This window comes from Neurospora tetrasperma, assembly GCF_000213175.1.
Source record: "Neurospora tetrasperma FGSC 2508 unplaced genomic scaffold NEUTE1scaffold_2, whole genome shotgun sequence".
Taxonomy (NCBI): Eukaryota; Fungi; Ascomycota; class Sordariomycetes; order Sordariales; family Sordariaceae; genus Neurospora; species Neurospora tetrasperma.
In genome coordinates this window covers 4,898,650-4,916,532 of record NW_009799100.1, presented here as the reverse complement: position 1 = coordinate 4,916,532, position 17,883 = coordinate 4,898,650, and the positions used below count along the sequence as shown (strand labels likewise).

At 50.8% G+C, this 17,883-nt stretch overlaps 5 protein-coding genes across 5 annotated transcripts; 3 read left to right on the top strand and 2 right to left on the bottom strand.

Moving 5' to 3' along the window:
* Positions 1-317: 317 nt before the first annotated feature.
* NEUTE1DRAFT_145740 (uncharacterized protein) lies at positions 318-1,561 on the bottom strand (the record flags this gene model as incomplete). Its single annotated transcript, XM_009851724.1, has 2 exons — positions 318-1,039; positions 1,102-1,561. 2 exons carry the CDS (start codon positions 1,559-1,561, stop codon positions 450-452), a joined length of 1,050 nt encoding a protein of 349 aa, XP_009850026.1.
* Positions 1,562-3,864: 2,303 nt separating this feature from the next.
* Positions 3,865-4,307, top strand: NEUTE1DRAFT_145739 (uncharacterized protein; the record flags this gene model as incomplete). Its single annotated transcript, XM_009851723.1, has 2 exons — positions 3,865-4,095; positions 4,186-4,307. The coding sequence occupies 2 exons, from the start codon at positions 3,942-3,944 to the stop codon at positions 4,305-4,307; spliced, it is 276 nt and encodes a 91-aa protein (XP_009850025.1).
* Positions 4,308-4,477: 170 nt separating this feature from the next.
* Positions 4,478-5,828, top strand: NEUTE1DRAFT_116658 (uncharacterized protein; the record flags this gene model as incomplete). The annotated part of the gene is made up of 1 exon (XM_009851722.1): positions 4,478-5,828. The coding sequence occupies one exon, from the start codon at positions 5,292-5,294 to the stop codon at positions 5,802-5,804; it is 513 nt and encodes a 170-aa protein (XP_009850024.1).
* A 13-nt stretch (positions 5,829-5,841) lies between these two features.
* Positions 5,842-8,929, bottom strand: NEUTE1DRAFT_61569 (uncharacterized protein; the record flags this gene model as incomplete). Its single annotated transcript, XM_009851721.1, has 9 exons — positions 5,842-6,091; positions 6,268-6,654; positions 6,727-7,636; positions 7,700-8,008; positions 8,065-8,181; positions 8,241-8,348; positions 8,545-8,590; positions 8,647-8,664; positions 8,718-8,929. 9 exons carry the CDS (start codon positions 8,927-8,929, stop codon positions 5,979-5,981), a joined length of 2,220 nt encoding a protein of 739 aa, XP_009850023.1.
* A 5,191-nt stretch (positions 8,930-14,120) lies between these two features.
* Positions 14,121-17,363, top strand: NEUTE1DRAFT_61568 (uncharacterized protein; the record flags this gene model as incomplete). Its single annotated transcript, XM_009851720.1, has 5 exons — positions 14,121-14,247; positions 14,299-14,394; positions 14,449-15,125; positions 15,178-16,207; positions 16,263-17,363. The coding sequence occupies 5 exons, from the start codon at positions 14,127-14,129 to the stop codon at positions 17,096-17,098; spliced, it is 2,760 nt and encodes a 919-aa protein (XP_009850022.1).
* Positions 17,364-17,883: the final 520 nt, after the last annotated feature.

Sequence of the window (17,883 nt, the reverse complement as noted above, 5' to 3'; positions counted from 1 at the left end):
TTTTCCAGTGGGTATGGTCGTATGTGCTTTCTTTCTCTTGACTCTCACTTTATAAAGGAATGTTTCGAAGGAGATGGGGGTTTTGGAAGTAGAAGTGGTAGTGAACTATCACCAAGTCGTCTACGGGATGTAAAGGTGGGGAGTGAGGGAGGTGAATGGATGGATGGACACTCGGGGATAGTTGCACCTGTGGAACATGTTACTTCCCGCCACTACTGCTGTCAGTATTGAATTGAACTTTGTTCGCGCATACATGTCGGGTATCATGAGTGTTCAGCAAGGCGGTCTTACCTGTTTGGGTTGTAGAATCCAATATACTTTTGCTACCTGCCCTGCAAGGCCGACAGCGACAAGGCACCAGTTTCAAGGGGAAGGCAATAATGCGTTGTGTTCATTGCCGTTGACTGTGTCTCCGTGGCCCCGTTGTAGCGTGATGCGTTTCTTGGTGTTTACGCCCCACGACCCTCGATCTCCGTCATCAGCTGCACAAGCATGATCGCCTCGTCCCGAGTCCGTTGTAAGAGCTCGGTCTGCTCTGAAATCCATACCAATCTTTTCTTCCAAAAAGCCCACCTCTCTCGCGTCAGCCATTCATGTTGGTCGACTTTCTTCTCGTCCTTCCACAAGGATCTTCCGGAACAGAATAAACTATATCGCTGCCAAGACTCCCTTGTGTTGTCCTTATGGTTCTCTTGATGTGCCTCCGCGAACCTCCGCACTATCATCTCTCTGTCGGTATATCGGTACATTATGTCTCCTGCTATCACTAAGAATGGGACCAAGGCGTGAACGTGGGTGTTAAGCATGGTAATAGTCCAGTCTTTGGGCGAGCGGATGGTGACATCACCATCCTCTCGCACAAAAGGATAGTTCCACCGATCTTTCTCAAGGGCCAATATCATCCGGCTGAAGGCCACACTTAGCTCAGAGGTGTAGTAAATGTCGGGGGGGGGGGGGTGTAGTACAAGATGACGGGCCACCCATGCATTCGCACAGATGTATGCGCCAGATGCAGTACTGTATCGAAACTCGTTATACCCTGTCCCAATTTGTTAGTCGATTAATGGGTACCTTATTGCCACGGTGTGTTGGAATACATACTATCCCATCTCTCGTTCCAGCAGTAATACCAAAAGTCTTCCAATTTCCTCCACCGCTCCAACTTCTTCTTCCCGAACCGGACTTCCTGCTCAGGTGTCGCATCTAAGCGGGGAAGGGCCATAACGGCGTCGGCAACTACCAGGATAGCGACTTGATATTGTACCATCTGGATGCCAACATCATATAGCAGCCAGGCAATTCGTCTGCCCTTGTCGAAGTCGCCATCGCATGGCACGTGGTCCTCATTCAGCGACATGAGCTTGCGAGCTGTCTCCTCTGCGTTCAGGGCGCTTGGGGTGTTGTAGGCCTGTACGAACTCGCGCAGCGCTGAGACCTCCTCCGGTGTTGATGTGTCTTCCTCGACATCCATGGGGCCGAATTCGGACCAGTCCTCCGGGTCACTCAGGGAATCCAGCTCCTTGGCCAGGGCAATTTGCAGGATGGAGAGTGCGGTAGACATAGGGTACAGTATGCAGCTACCGTGTCGTTGTAGAGTTTGGAAAGGAGAATTGAGAGAGGAACTTTGTCAGGTGGGAGCATGAAGAGGACCCTTGAAAGCTGGACAAGTGTGGCGAGTGGACATGTGTGTCTCCGGCGTTGGAAGGCACGCTGTGTGATGGATGTAGGAGGAGGATGGATGGATGGTGGCATTTGTGTTCTGGCCATGAGCCGATGACTGCTTCGGCCCCGCTTGAGTGGAACCAAGGGCAGCGGCCAGCGGGGAGTTGGTTGCATGCGGGCCGTGCCGAGCACGCCCTTTCAGGCACAGTATCACCTGCAACCTACGGCAACACTTTGCTTACCACGTGATAGGGTAATGAATGATACGGCACAATCTCGGGGTGTTGTTGGTTGTATCCAAGTTCCATCTAGGCAGCGGGGTTGGATATCAAACGTAGCACCTGTTTGGGGACTGTTGGTTGACTTTTTGTTGTATCATCTCTCCCACAATCTTTGTTCGGACGGCCGGGTGAAGGATCTCCGTTTTCGGTACAACAAAGTAAAAGAAAAAAAAGACAAAAAAGGACAACGGACATATTGCATGTTCAGTGATAAATCGTTCACTGGTGGCACAAAACGTTTACCCTCACCCACTAACCGTTTAACTCCGAGTAACCGTGGTGTGTTCTTATGTTCGGCCTTTCCTAAACAGGAAGCCAACCATGGTGACTTATAAAGCTGATAAAGAGATAAGGATAAGATAAGCAACAATCAACACACCAAGAAACCTGCAATACAACACTTGGGATTCGCTGGTCGACATCAGTCATCAAGTATTGAAACAATGAATATCACGGAGTTGAGTATGCATTTTCCTGCTGCTTAGGTAGCTTGCATTTCTGCGATGATATGTTGGTTGCTTAGGTACCAGTAAGTGTACGTCCGAAGCTCCCTGAAAAGATATCTTTTCAGAGAGTATCAGATGCGGAATGGCATCATGAACTGCCTACCAACGTAAAAATTCGCCCAGGGCTTCCTGAAGAGTCCGACCCACACTTTCAAGTGCAGTTGAATGAAGGAAGAATTAAAGAGTGGCAGGACAAAGGGGAAAAAAAAAACCAGAGAAATCAGATACCGAGTCACCATTGATAGCATGACATCAAAACTTACTAGCTTCCCTACAAATCGCGCCGTACTACACGCTATACGACAAACATAAGCACATATAAATAATCGACACACGGTAATACACGGTGACACACCCGCGCAGTATAGCCCTTGACCCCGATTACCTACTGAATTGAAGACGCCTGGCCAGCACATATGTCGCTTTTGCTACGAATTTTGATGCGCTGCAGAGAATCTGAAGTAAGAGATGATGCTGTCTTTGACATTGTACAAAACCAGTCTCTTTCAGATTGCGGCACTTGTGCCGCTGGTGCGCGTTTATAACAATCTGACTTGCAATAGGGACGGGATCTATTGACTCTAATCGCCGCCGCTAGAATGAACTCTTACGCGCATCTCTAGGCAATATCTTCTGATCCACCATAAGTCAGTCGTATGTTTGACTGTTGACTTGTGCTATATTCTGCTTATTCCACTGGCAATCCTGATAGATGTCCAACAAGGGTCTCTTCACAAGACCCTTCCACAGCATCGAGTCTACCTAGACACTCGATAAATTACCTAGACAGGGCCGGGTTGCGCTACTTCAGCTCATGTTGGTGAGCATCTTACATACCTCTAGTCAGATGATATGTCAGGTCCTAGTATAGACGAAAATAGTCATGTGAATAGCTTCATCAAGGACCGACGGTCTAGATTAGCCTCTGTCGGTTCTGATAGGACTAACATACAGCACGACTACCTACATCATTCCCCCATCGAGCCTACTAGTAGCCAGTCATTAATGTCTACCTACGGAATTACCGTGACAAATTTCAGCCGGGCACCGAGTTCTCGTGCGCGCGAAAAACATCAGCCGATGCCGAGACGTAAGCGTAACACCATACCCAGATTCACACCACCGGCCTATATAGCCAGCAGCTGTACGACATCAATGACAATTACCTAGCAGTTCAATCAGCTGTTTGGTCAGAGTCGAGGAATACGATTACACAATTTATCTGTAGGTAGCGACGAGTGAGATTACCTCTAGGGAAACTAAACGCCGAGGGTACGATCTGTCGATTTTGCCGTATAATATCATTTACCTACCTCTATCTCTATGTACTTCATGAAAGGGTAAAGATATATAAAGCCCGGACGGCTCTGGATCTGCTATATGTCGACGAACCTTGGATTCAAACACCATTCCAGCCCTCATCAAAGCACACCACAACCATCTCACACCTACCTAGAAACCTGCTCAGCTTCGGCAATACCAACCACCCACCATGCGCTTCGCTCTTGCTGTTGCCCTCACCGCCACCCCTTTGGTCCTCGCCAGCAGTTCCGGCGGCTCTGTTAAGCAGCGTTCGGATGCCGCCGCTGCAGCCTGGACCTGCACTCCACCTTACAACTACTGTGGATGGTACCTGATCGCCCAAGGTTCGTATAATCTTCGTTGATTCGCAAAGGCAACGCAGTTCCGGCTGGTGGCGGAAAAGACAAGACAGCTAATACGCCGCTATACACTAGATCCTGCTGGCTGGGGCGGCGTGCTTGACCCCAATGCCTTGTACCAGTGCGTGAACGGAGGAGTCAACATTCTCAGCACCTGCGCCAACGGTTGTGAAGGCCCGACGGCCCATTGCAAGTAGTAGCGCTGCCCGAGTAGTATAAACTCCGGAGCTAGGAACTGAGGTCGAGTTCCAGCATCTGATCGAGACTGCCGCACACACGGACCATATCCCCCACATTCATTTCAGAAGCCATTTCCCGGGAAACACGAACACACCCTCATTTGATTTTTGAGTTATGTTGGTTAGCTGCTTTTCGTCCTCTGGGTTCAAATAGTGGAAGATAGTGTACCCAGATGCAAATATAACGCCATTCTTTCAATCACTTGAAAACACACGTCGACGATGACATGGGTTCAGATGCTTTACAATAGTTTCCACCATCCCTAAATATATCTATTATCCCAAAAGAGTGTATCTGCAAATAGCATGGGTATCAATCAGAATCTTCTGTTCCCCTTTCGTCCGCTTCATGCCAAGTTATGTACCGTCATGTAAATGAGTGTCGTGAATTCGTGAAGTCCCACATCCATCCTTAAATTGTTTCCCTCCCTTCCCTTTTTGTTGATTAGTCATTGGCCCTCCTACAGCTAGATACGACGCTGCATACTTCCGCTGTGGCCGCGGCGGCATTCGCATCTGTTTCCGCTCATCCGCACAATGGAATATAAGCATAAACATGCCCCGACTCCGCTTGTGTACCTCCGAAGGAGCTTGTTGATGCGTAACACCATGAGTGAAGAAGCGACGTATTTCTGTAACAAACATCCCGGGACCACAAACTCATCCACGAACCACAACTCGTCTTTCTTGCAGCAGATTAAACACTAGAACGTGCCTCCCACTTTGACCAAACCTCCATAACGAAGCCGATCCACCCATCTCATCCAGGCTGACCCAAATGGGCAAGTATTAAAAGGGTTGAACAGGAAGTCAAACGGAAGAACTTCCCCGTTCGTCAATCAACAAATTTACAAGAAAGGGATGGCTGCTAAGATGGTAGCCAATAAAGCCGCTACCGATGGCGACTGAGCGACACTGCCCGCTGAAGTAACGGGGTCGGAGATGCTTGACGGTGGGGCGGTCGAGGTGGTGATGCCTGTGCTACTAGCGCTGATCGTGCCGCTGACGGATGCGGTGATCGATGGCTCGATGCTTGAAACCGAGGGCAGCGACGAAGCCGATGGGGAAGACGACGAAGCCAATGAGGAAGACGACGGAACGGACACAGGTCTGGTGGGAATAGCGGTGGTCGACGACACCCCAACCGCAGACGATTTGGTGGTAAACGATGATGACGATTCAACTGAGCTGGATGATGCCGTTGAGGATGACGATGCGGACGAAGTCAATGATTCAGCCAATGAAGATGACGCGGTCGAGACTGTTGAGGAAGCTTCAGAGACCGTCGTGCTCGACGCTGAAGATGAGAGGGTTAGGACTTCCGAAGACGAGGAGGTTAAGACTGTTGTGCTCGACGCTGAAGACGAGGAGGTTAGGACTTGTGAAGAAGACGAAACAACCGGCGCCGAAGAAGATGAGACAGCCACCGGCGCAGATGAAGAAACCGGCGGCTGAGAGGAAGCTTGAGTTGACGAAACGACCGCGGGCTCAGAGGATACTGCCACCGCCGTGGAAGAGGAAGAGGGTGGCGGGACAGCAGAGGAAGCGGAAGTGATCACCAGCTTCGACGAGGGAAGAATAACCGGGGGCAAAGAAGAAGGCAAGGCCGGCTTAGAAGACGAACTTGGCTCACTTGCTGATGGTTGAGCAGAAGAGCTTGAGGACGTAGGGGGAACGCCAGATGTAGTCGTGGTAGAAGGCTCCGAGGCTGGCCGAGAAGACGAAGTTGAGATGGGTACGGGCTCAGTGTTCGAGTTAGGTGCCTGCTGCGAAGTCGTGGAGATCGTAGGAGTGTTAGACTGGACCGGCTGTGGGGGTATGCTGGATGGGGCAGGTGAAGGGGCTTGTTCGTCGCAGTAGTTGATAAATTGAGCATATTTAGGCTCGAGGTACGCCTTGACGTCTCTTTTGGCATTACTTTCCGGCTTCGCATTAACACAAGATTGGCAGAAGTCGTAATATTCTTTGAAAGGTGAGCCGGCGGCGCACAGAGCCGGTGATTTACCGACTTGCTGGGCTTCAAGGTAGGCGTCCTCACATTGATCATAACAGACAGCAGGATGTGGGGTATCAGCCCGCTTCGAGAAACGGTCGCGTTTATATCCGTATCCCACAGAAGGCAAAGTGGTTGAAGTCGAGTTTGTGGCCGATGTCGGGCGCGGCGGAGGCCAGGTTAGGTTGGGTTGGACACCCCAATTACCGGTGGTAATGGTTGACGTGACACCGCCAACCTCAACAATCACGAGATGCTCCTCAAAGATATCGTCGCTCAAACCGAACACATTGGGGTCGAGGTAGAAATACCCTTCAGTTGGCGGGTAATATCCAGTTTCGTTCTCTGGCCAGGTCACATTGGGAAACGGACGAGCTGGCTTACACCACTGCGGTTCGCACCGATAATCATCGGACGGCGCATCGGCCCACAAGTTGCAACTGTCTGGTTTAGGCTTATCGCAAACGAACCCAGGTTTGCAACCCCATGTGAGATCAGATTTTGGATCGTATGCCTGTTGAAGAGCGGGGGCGACAGTGTCCGTGGGATGGCAAGTCGTGATCGTTTTAGAGACGGTCGTGGCAATAGTAATTGTTGAGGGTGGTTTGGTAATTGTCTGCGTAATAGTTTGAGGAGGTACGGAAAAAGTCGTCGTACTCGTTACCGTAGAAGCCGGCAGCGTGGTAGTGACTGTGGTTCCATCACGTATCAACGTGGTGGTGGTCGCGGGTGCAACTGATGTGAAGGTGGTCACCGTTGTTGTTCCTGGGAGCGTCAGAGTAGAAACCATGTGTTCAGTCTGAGTGACAGTATGATCCAGAGTCTGTGTAACAATTGTTGGGGGAAGTGTAATGGTGGTGAGAGTGCCGGATACAGTTGTTGTAATGGGAGGCGGAATGACAGTCGCAGTTGTAGTGAAAACCTCGGTTGCCGTCGTGTGATCGGTGACAGTCTGAACAGACGTGAAAGAGCTGACAACAACAGAAGTGACTACGGCCGTCTTGGTTGTGTAAAAAGTAGTACTATCGGTAACGGTCACCGGATACGAAGTTACCGTGGTGAAGGTTGTGGTTTCCGTCGTAGCACTAACAACAGTGCTGAGGACAACATCGGTGGTGGTTACAACTTCCGTTGTCGTGATTGGAACCAATGTGGTGTAAATGTCCGTGATTGTGTTGTAATCGGTCGTCCATATCGTCTCGGTGCCAGTCACGGTAACCGGGTAGGAACTGATTTCCGTGGTCGTCGTGGTACAAATCACCTCAACATAGTCAGTCGTTGTCTTCTCAATGGTCTGGATCGAGTGTTAGTTAACAGCATGCCTTTGTATCTTACTTTCAAAGGAGCAAAAGCTTACATGGATGCTTGTGTAGGTCGTTTCAAGGGTGGACCAGAGTGTTGTGCTATCAATCACAGTGTATGGGACAGAGATTGCTGTAGTGTAAACGACCGTCTTAGTTTCTACCTCTGTCGTGGGGATGTAAACAGTTGTTGAGACTGTTGTTGGAACTGTTGTCGGGACTGTTGTCGGGACTGCGACTTGAACCGTTGTCTCGACAATCGATGTCTCGGTGGTTGTCTTCCAGGTAGTTGTCGTGCTGACAACACAATACGAAGAGTGATCCTCCCCATTGCAAATGCTCACTGTTGTAGTGACTGGGTAGCTCTGCAAGGCAATTAGTTACAAGAAACTGATGGATTCACGATTATGTAAGAACTTACTGTTGTATAGATTGTGGTTGCGGTGATGGTCTCGCAGTCAGTCTCGGTCTCCGTGTATCCAGAGGTCACGATGGCCGTGTCAGTAAGAGTTTTGGTATCAAGGACGGTGGTTGGGAGCTGAAAAAACCAGTCAGCATGCTAGACCGGCGAGGAAGAAACAGATAAAACGGCCGTACATATTCGGTTTCTTCGACGGTTGAGGTATGAATGACTGTCTCTACCACTGTTGCCGTTACGACACCAGTGGAGATGACTGTCTCCTTTGCCGTAACCGTTTCGGTGTACTGCAATCCAAGTTAGCGATGAACGTAGTTGATTGCCAGGATCTACCGGAGACCAAGCAGACTGGCGGTCCTCTTAAATAGAAGATAGAGTTTCTTCGCGGTTTCAGGGTACTCCGTAACTTCATACAGAAGCTGACAAAGCACACTGAAATGTATCTGGTGCCATTTGAAATTTGCTGCGGTGGTGATGACTTACCGATTCTGTACATGTAACTGTCACTGTAGAGGCGGGCTTAGTTTCACTGGTCTGCTGTTAGACTGATCATTCCTCCCATTCGAAGAAGGAGAATCAACATACTAAACCGTGGTTGTAATCCTATCAATTGTTAGCCATGGATTGAGCAGCATGTTAGTGGATTCTTCACTTACACAACTGGCTCAACGCACTTGCGGCAGTCGTGCCAATACTTTGTGCAAAATCCCGTATCGGTATTATGACCACTGGGCGCAAGAGACGTGACAGGAGCAGCGCTCGAAACCCCCGTGGTATTGGTCATGGGGTAAAAAGGCCTTTCGGTAGCGGAGACGAACTGAGTCAGGGCCAGCGCTCCGAGCGTCCCCAAAACCCTCGTGACAAGCATTCTGCCTGAAAGAGACCGTCAAGCCAAGCTGCATAGGTTTAGCAAGCCAACGAGTGAGGTCGAGTCTCCGGAAGGAAAACGAGTGTGAAGCTGTCGCAACGGGTGAAGCCTGCGCCGAAGACTTGACGTAGAAACATGAACGACGAAGATGGGGGTGCGGCAGTGGCACTGGCCGATGATATAAGGCTGGTGGAAACCAAAAGGCCCTGGCAGATGGGGGGACCGGACAACCTTTTGGGTAAGCCCAAATCAGGTGAACCAATGGCATGAAAGGAATATTCGGCAGGCATCACCTTCATCTGCAGAGAAATCCATCCTATCCCATCTCATGTCTTTGGTGTGATTTGGTGCGGTTTAGCTCCAACGGTGCCAGCATGAGGGAAAGCTAGGGCCGGCTCACTTGATTTCCAGGATGTTCATTTTCAACCCGTTGAATCATGGTCCTCTGCTTTTTGATCAGGCACCTAGGGGCTGACAGATAGGCGTCGAAAAAGAAGAGAATGGTAATCGAAAAAGCTAACAACATAATTGCATGCTACTACCAAGAGTATACGCTGCAAGCCCCATGGTGGACGAGTGGACCGACGGGCAAAAGTGAGAGTGAAAGGTCTCAAGAGTTCCGAGTTTGGTGCTCCCCTGCTCCACTGTGTTTTCTTGTTTCCCCACGGCGTACTCGCGGAAATGCATGGCCACATCCCACCGGCACCACCACCGACTGAACATCAAAATGGGCCTAGACTAACCCGGTCGGCCCTATCCATGGTAATCGTTCTCGGCATCAACCTAGGGACCAGGCTCTTGCCGGACAGACATGTAAGCAGAATGGAGATTTCACGAAAGCCAGGTCTGGCGATCACTGATCTGGCTGAGTGGGAGGATCTCGTTGGAGCCCCAATTGATGATTTGACAACACGGCAGAGGAGAAGCAAGTGAGAAGTCCAATAATTGCTGCCTTCACCATGATCGTGCTTGGTTACATCCAAGGTGGGCTAGCTGACCTGACTTCGACCATTGGGTTTGTTTGTTAGCGCAAAGGTGAATTGGAGGCTGGTAAAAAGGGAGGCACAAGCCACGAGCTCGGGCGATGATGCCAGAGGACGGAAGAAGTGATAAGAAAGAAAACGAGAAAAGATCGGGACTTGTGTGACTGTGCAAGACGGCAGGCTGGGGCACTGAGGATGTCCGAGTCTAGGGGCAACGATTATCGAGCCAAGCAAACCCAACGTTGCGAGGGGCGCCAGGGACGGACGGATGGCCCGCCGAGGGGAGCAGTCGACCAGGGGGGAACTGACGACAAAAAGGCAAGGCGAATTCCATAACGAGACAAGAAGTAGGAACACACAATTTGCGGCTACACAACCAGTTCTGGGAACGGCAGGTGTTTTTGGGTCGAGTTCACCCGCCCCTCCATGGGGTTTTTACCGTGGTGCATACAGGTGTCTCCGGGCCGGTAGCACGGTACTCTATTCTGAATCAGGACGGGTGATGTCTAGGGGAACCATATCAGTGAGTACGAAGGTAAGGACGTGGGAGACTGTAACCACACCAAAAGCCAAAGACTGCAATGATGGCCGAAACCCCTCTTTTTCTCTTTCTCACTCTCTCTCTTCATTCATCTTTTTATTTTATTTTTTTCATGTTTTCCCCAGGGCCAGTATTGCTGACTGCTGTGAGGCCATCTGGCGATGTTGACTGGCTATTGGTCGCGAACAAGTTGGCCACCTTGAACACGTCCGCACTGCAGACAGGTCCCAACCACGGCGTCCGGCTTGAGCCACCCTGCATGACGGGAGGGTGAGATGGTGGGCTGGTTCAAGCAGGTTGTCCAGGAAAAGGTGCTAGTAAGTGTCAATATAAGGTGAAAATAACGGACGGCATTATATCGTCCTTATTGTGCAACAACTCATGAAGTGCTAAAATGCCGGTTAGACACGTGCTGAAAAGCAAATCCGTTGCCGGAGTCTGTACAGTAATGCCAGGTACCGGCCGAGCCAGTGCGACAAGTGCCTGGACCGGCAACCAGAGCAGAAAGAAGTCGGAATGCAAAGGGACATGGCGCGATCTCTGTTGGCACTGTAACCCTAGCAGCATGCGGGAGATTACCTGACTTGCGAAGATACCGTCGAAATGATCACAACGCAACCGTGTAGTGTATGGTAGAAAGCGAACCAGAGATGGGTTGAACCAAGGGAGAGCAAAGGGGAGGTGATGAGCGATGATTGATGACGGCATCTGGCGGAGGATGAACTCGGAACTGAAGAGAGGACAGTCAGGTTGGAAAAAAAAAAAAAAAAAATGAGAGAGAACTGAAGTGGTGAGAATGACGGGAAAACAGATGGAAAGAACAGCTGCCCCCTGCAACGTTTACTGCACGCAGGTGGGTGTACTAGTAGACGTACCTAGTCTTCTCACCAAACATGGCGTTGTCTGATTGGTTCAATCTATGGGGATGGATCTCCGCTTTCCCCGCCCCGGCCTAGCGTAGCCTTAAGGGTGAACCCTTGATCGGCTGTGAGCGAGCGCGAAGAAGCACCAAAGGAACGACGCCTGATCTGGCAATAGCTTCGAACGCGGCTTCCCACCACGCCAACATTGTCCTGCTTTTTGCGCAACAAGAAGATTTTGACAGCTGAAATTCCAGCAGTGAGTCGTGAATCCGCCGCCTCCAACAATCCCCTCGACGCTATTCTATAATCGTCGCTTCTTTGTCTCCTCCTGGCAGGGGAATTGCAGGCCTGCGGTTACGAGTCCTGCTCCCTCTAATCTAAGATAAAGAGAAGGGAATGTTTGGCCGACGATGGAACTGAGGCTCCAATTTCCGCCACTACACACAAAGGAAGTCTTCGTTTTGGTGGACCTCATGATGGGAAAAGGCGGGATCAAGGGAGAGAAGGCTCGCTACCTTTCTCAAGACTTTTTCACAACCTCTTCGTCCGGGCCCGTGTCAGCTTACTCCGGGAAAGTTCGGCCATGCGTTGAGGTTTGGTTCCTTCACAATCGCAGAAAGGTAACACCGGAAAGTGGAAGCAGGTACCGATTACGATGGGATGACACTTTCCACAACTAACCACAGTTCACTTCGCGGTGCAGTGAATTGCGGTGGTGAAGGTGAGCGGTAGATGCCTGTTATGGGAAGGTGCCGTCGTATCTGCTGCACACCTCCACTCACTGCAGATGCAAATTGGCAGCAACGAACTCCCACCACACGGGTTCCTTCCGAATCCCGTATTCACACTTTCCGGTCTCGTCTTTTGGAGCGATGCATCAACATGAAAGTGCAACCCAGCATCATGCATTTTATCTCGATGGCGGCTAATCATAATTGCACCTCGTTTCGGCACTCTTTACCATTCACACAAACCATCGTGATCGGCAGCGATGTGATGTCTGGTTGAGTTCGATACGCCAAACGCCATGAGGTCGATGGATAGCGATGGCGACAGAGAGGCGACGCACCCAATGTAGAGATGCTGCCATCAGCAGCTCACCTTGTTCTTACGCGTCCGTCTGTCCAAACGATAGTGGAAGCAAACCTTGCGGCCACTCCCGCCATCCTGTCTCACACGAAGTTCTGGAATCCGGTTCGGCTCGACCGTATTGCCGGGGCGTTGTGTTTGTTTGCTTCCTCAGCAGGTACGCCACTACGTACTATTAAAGTCTAGGGATTGCCTCCCTGTCGGTGGTATCACCTGTTCCATCCAGTCTACGGCAGGACTCGACGTTGCGCCAAATGGGAATACGGTCACTCTGTCGCAAGCCACCACCGCTTGATATGCATCTGATGGTGAACAGGTTTCTGTCATACTTGCCCCCATTGTACTGGGACAGCATGCAACGGACAAGACAAAGAGAAGCTCCAACCACTCCAACAACGAAAAAAAAAAAAAAAAAAAAAAAAAAAAAAAGACATGTTATCATGTTCTCGTTTCCGTTGGCTGCTTCAACTCTCGAATATGGGACGGACAACGAACAGAAGCCGTTCCTCCACCTCGATTCGTTGGCAATGGAAATGCTTGGCGGTGCCTTGGCGGATTCTCGGTCTTGGCTAGGTAGCTCCTAGGGCTACCATGGGTGCCTGATGCTGTTATGGTGTCAAGTTGTCTACCACTACCTGCTACTTATTACCTCCATCGCAAAAGGCGACCACGTCGATAATAATATTCATCAGGATCCCAGATATACCCTACCTAGCCATTGACTTTACAGTGCGCAGTCCGGGTACATATGCAGACCTGATCCACCCCAGCAACCCTATACTCGGATCAATCGCCGGTAACAAGGCTGAGGCCATCCTTAAAAGGGTCTCAAAAGAAGACGGGAACCCGCCTACCTACTCTCCCTTGTCCTTGGTGGGAATAAGCCAAGTTTGGGTAACTTGCTGCTGGTTGGGGTGGGACCATCTGGAACGTTGACTTACACCCCGACTTTGCCTGGGCCTGTCTTACAGACTCTTCCAAGACTAGCTACCATTCGCTTCTCCTCGCCGCCCCTACCAATAAGAGACTCCTCAGTCAGTGTACAAGGCGTGCCGGCGTGCTAGATTCCGTGCAGAACTCTGCACCACCCAACCTTTACCTCGCCACAACTCTTCTCAAGGTCGCTGACTGGCAAGTTGCAGGGAGCATATCTCTTCAGTCGTCGACGAGGCCGTATACACTTCGACGTACTCCCACACGCGTACAGTCACTTCTCGCTCTAGCCTCTCTCGCGAGACGTCTGTGGCAGAAATCCATCTTCCTGGATAAACCACACTCCCATCACACTCCAGCTCGTGGCTGCTCTTCGGTTTTGCCACGGCCTTTGAGCACCACACAATTGGTTGCAGTTGTGCGGGGTTTGGGATCCAGATGCTGGTAAGCTCACTTCACATTTTGCATATCACGATATCCGATACTGGGCATTTCTACTCCGCTTTATCGACATTCGGCTTTCTCTGGCACCTTCTTCTCTGCCTAAGCGATGCAGTGGCGATGGTCTATTTTCCTTTTCGCTAACCCGCCCAATAGAACACTTTTGTGTCCCTCTGCCACGACCCTTCGACCTGTTGGGGCATCACATATATGGATTCTTGGTGACGTTCATCAACGGCTTTATCGTACCCAGGTGCCTTCAAGCAAGCGCACCAGCCAGCAATTTTATCTGTCCCTCCCATCAACATCGTCTACAACTGGCAGTTCCTAGTTGGTGTTTAAGCATCATGGGCTTTAGCGTTTTGGCCGCACTGGCCCTCGCCCCTTATTTCATCTCTGTTCAAGCCCAGTCGGTCTGGGAGGAGGGTCAAGTCAGCACCACGCTATGCTACTGGGAACAGCCAAGAGGTTCGTGTTGATCATGCTCACTGGTAAAAGACTTTGCTAAAAAGAACCTAGCTGCCATCATCCGAGACACTATCTACATGGATGGTGGGAGGACATGGTGGATTCCAGGTATGGCTGATGGGACTCCCGGGGCTTTGATCTCCGATGGTAAGCTGGTCGAGAACCTTTTCGTAACTGTACGTTTATGCTAAAAGTTCACAGACAATCCGTATGGTCGTATCTTCACCCTTAATCTTAGCACTCCCTTCGAAACCAAAGATAATGTTACCGCAAAATTCAAGATCAAGACTAAAGCCCCACCCGGAAGTGTAGTCAACAACAACGACCCAAACTACATTGATGGCGCCTTGTTGGCAAATGACGCTGAATGGTTCGCCTATGGTGGCCTTCTCCGGAAAACCGCCGCCTTCAACACGGAGCCCGCAAAAGACCTAGTTTCTGGCTACAGGCAGTATCAGTACGGCACAGAAAAGCCAGGATTTGCCCCAGGCCTTTTCAAAAGCAGTCTGGAGACTGATAGCACGAACGTCACTCGCTACATTGCTTTTGGAGGTGCGGCAAGCGCGCCATCTGAGAATCTGGCGTGGTACTTTTCGGGAGTTCAAACAGAATCGAAAGGCCCCATTTACACCGCATCAGCCAACCGCTCAACATCGCCTACTCGGATAGTCGATTCTTTGATTACATTGGACATGAAGGAGCAACAGAACGAAAAGTGGAAAAACAGCACGCTTCCCCCCGGAATCTCTGGTCGAGCGAACCCTGAGTTGGTCTGGGTTCCCGTTGGTGCCAAGGGCATTCTCGTCGTTCTCGGAGGCGTTGTTTTCCCTGATTTCATAAGTGTAATTTCTGGGACCTCAGAAAACGAGACCGAAAGCGTAAGTAACACGCTCATCTGCACACGTTGCACCGACTCTAACTGGCAGACAGAAGGCAAAAAGTCCCACATTCATGACTACAATCGATGTATACGATGTTGCGAACGACCGATGGTACAGTCAGCCGACGACAGGCGACAATCCTGGACAACTCACTCGCGGCTGTGCCGTGGTAGCACCTGCTGAAGATCAATCGAGCTTCAACATCTATTATTACGGCGGCTACAAGGGACTCAAGGCCACTGATGACTTTAATGACGATGTGTGGGTGCTTTCCGTGCCATCTTTTACCTGGACGAAGATCACGTCGAGTACGTCCAACGGCCGGGCTGGACACAAGTGTTTCATGCCTTATCCTGATCAGATGTTTGTTATGGGGGGGTATACAAGTGCGCCCGAAGATGGGCCCCCAGATTGTGTCATTGAGCTTGTTCGAGTGTTCAACTTGACATCCGGAACCTGGCTATCTGGATACGACCCTGCTAAGCACTGGTCCTATGGTGTTCCTGAGGCCATCAAAAAGAAGATCGGTGGTTCTGCTACAGGTGGTGCAACCGCACGCGCACCGAGCAATGGCTGGGTTGCAGCAGATCTGGGAAAAGTCTTTGACACCAAGTATCCGACCAAGATCGCGACATGGTACCCGTATGTGTCTGAAGCGCCAGTAAACAACACTAATCCGACGTCTCCTGGCAGTGGTGATCCCCATGAGAAAAGATCAGGGGGTGTACCATCCTGGCTCCCTCCCGTGCTTGGTGTGGTGCTAGGGCTGATGCTCTTGACTATAATTGTTGTCCTGGTTCTCCTCTGGAGGCGCCGCAGGTTATTGAGGGCTGGCACCAGTGTACCCGAAACTGAAGACACAAATGGCTACCGAATTATGTCCTGGATGCGCGGTCAGCAGCAACACGCCACTGAAAAGGCCCCTACCGTCACGACCTCGGATGAACTCAGCACGATCCCTCACAGCCCCAGTCCTATGCAAGATCTGGAAAGCACAGGATCACCTATGCCGCCGCCCTCAATTGCCGAAGCTATGGACACACAGATTACGCCGCCGCCAGCCCCAGTGGAGTTGATGGGTAAGAATAACCCACCATGATCTTCAAATACACCTGCTAACTCTTAGTCACACAGATACCTCGCCTCCCGCCGAACTCCACGACACTAGCTTGAGTCACATTGATGTCTTGAATCGCCATTCGAGCGTCGGTCGAATCAACATAGCCGGAAATGGCTCTCTCAACAACCCGTCATATTACACGGGAGGGACACAGCAGATGGACCACGCGAGCAACCACACCCGCTCGTCCATGGGTGTTGCCTCTTCTCTGCCGCCGCATATGCAAGGCGTCGATGGTGCCCCAACCAACTTCCGTCCCGACTCGGAGCTGATGGGCAGTGTTCCATCCGGGGCTGCGCCCGCTAACAGAGACATGCCTTCACCCACGGTTTCACCAACCACCACAACAGCGACCCGCGGCTTTGCCCTCTCGGACGTCTCCAACGTCAGCGAGCGCGATAAGACACACCTCCGACAGATCAGCGACGCAACCGTGAGCTCCATGACCTCGGGACAAACGTCTCTCAACAACGGACTGCAACCATCCAACGTCAAGAGCAACCACCGCTTCAGCAACGGCCCAGCCCCCAGCTCCGTCCCTGAGGAACATGTGATCGATCAGCAGGGCGTGCAACAGGCGCCTGACCACCTCCCTACACCCCAGTCCGCAACTTTCGCTATGGGCGGTGCGCTGTCACTGGGATCGCCGCAGCCGATATCGCCGCCTACGGCAGGGTTAACGGAGGGAAGCGAGGATTACATGAGCGCTAGGCCACAGCCACCACCGACGGCAGGTATTGGCCCAGGAGTCGCTGGAGGTGCTGGGGCGACAAGTAGTCCGAGACGGAGCATGTTTACGGAGAGCAAGGAAGATATGAATGGGACTGGCCCGGGAGGTGCTGGCAGGTAATCAGGGAGAAGTGATAAGAGGCGGAATGGGGTGGAAGCGCTTGTTATGAATGGGTAATTAACGAGCTAGATGCGATACATTTGATGGGACAGGCTACGATGTATGCTGGGTTCCGCCATTTTCCCTTTGTCTAGTGTTTAGTGGGTCCAACTCACTGACTTCACGGTCTAGTCATGTTCAATGTCCATATCAATGATGGGATTCGTACCTTGGGACTGAGCTGGTAGATACCTTTTGACAAATGAACCTTGCTATGTTGTGTTTTGCAGGATTGATGTCCCACGAACTCCAGTATTTATCTTCGCGCCATTGCTAAACTGTATTGTATTGGCTCGCTCATACAAGGTGTCATTTTACCTTTCCAACATCGGATGTTCCTCGGTGGGACAAGCACAACTTTACCCTTTTTTCAATTTTTTTTTTTTTTTTTTTTTTTTTTTTTTTTTGGTCTTCCCTTTACTTCCTACTAGTATCCATTCCTGATCACGGTCTTTGATAACTTTCCGATGACACAAAGAAAACATTCAAATATCGCGATCCACGTCTTTGCGTTGCGTCAGATGAGAGAGTTTGCGCTCCGAACCCAGCAGTGAGTGGACAAATGTGAGATATATAATGTCTTGTTCCCAAGGCCAAGATAACAACCGTCCAATAAGCCCGCATGGCTCAGTGGTAGAGCGCATCACTAGTAATGATGAGGTCGTCAGTTCGATTCTGGCTGTGGGCATTCCAACAACGGAAGCCTGATAAGGTTTATGAGCTCTCTTTTTGGTTCTTTTGGTGAT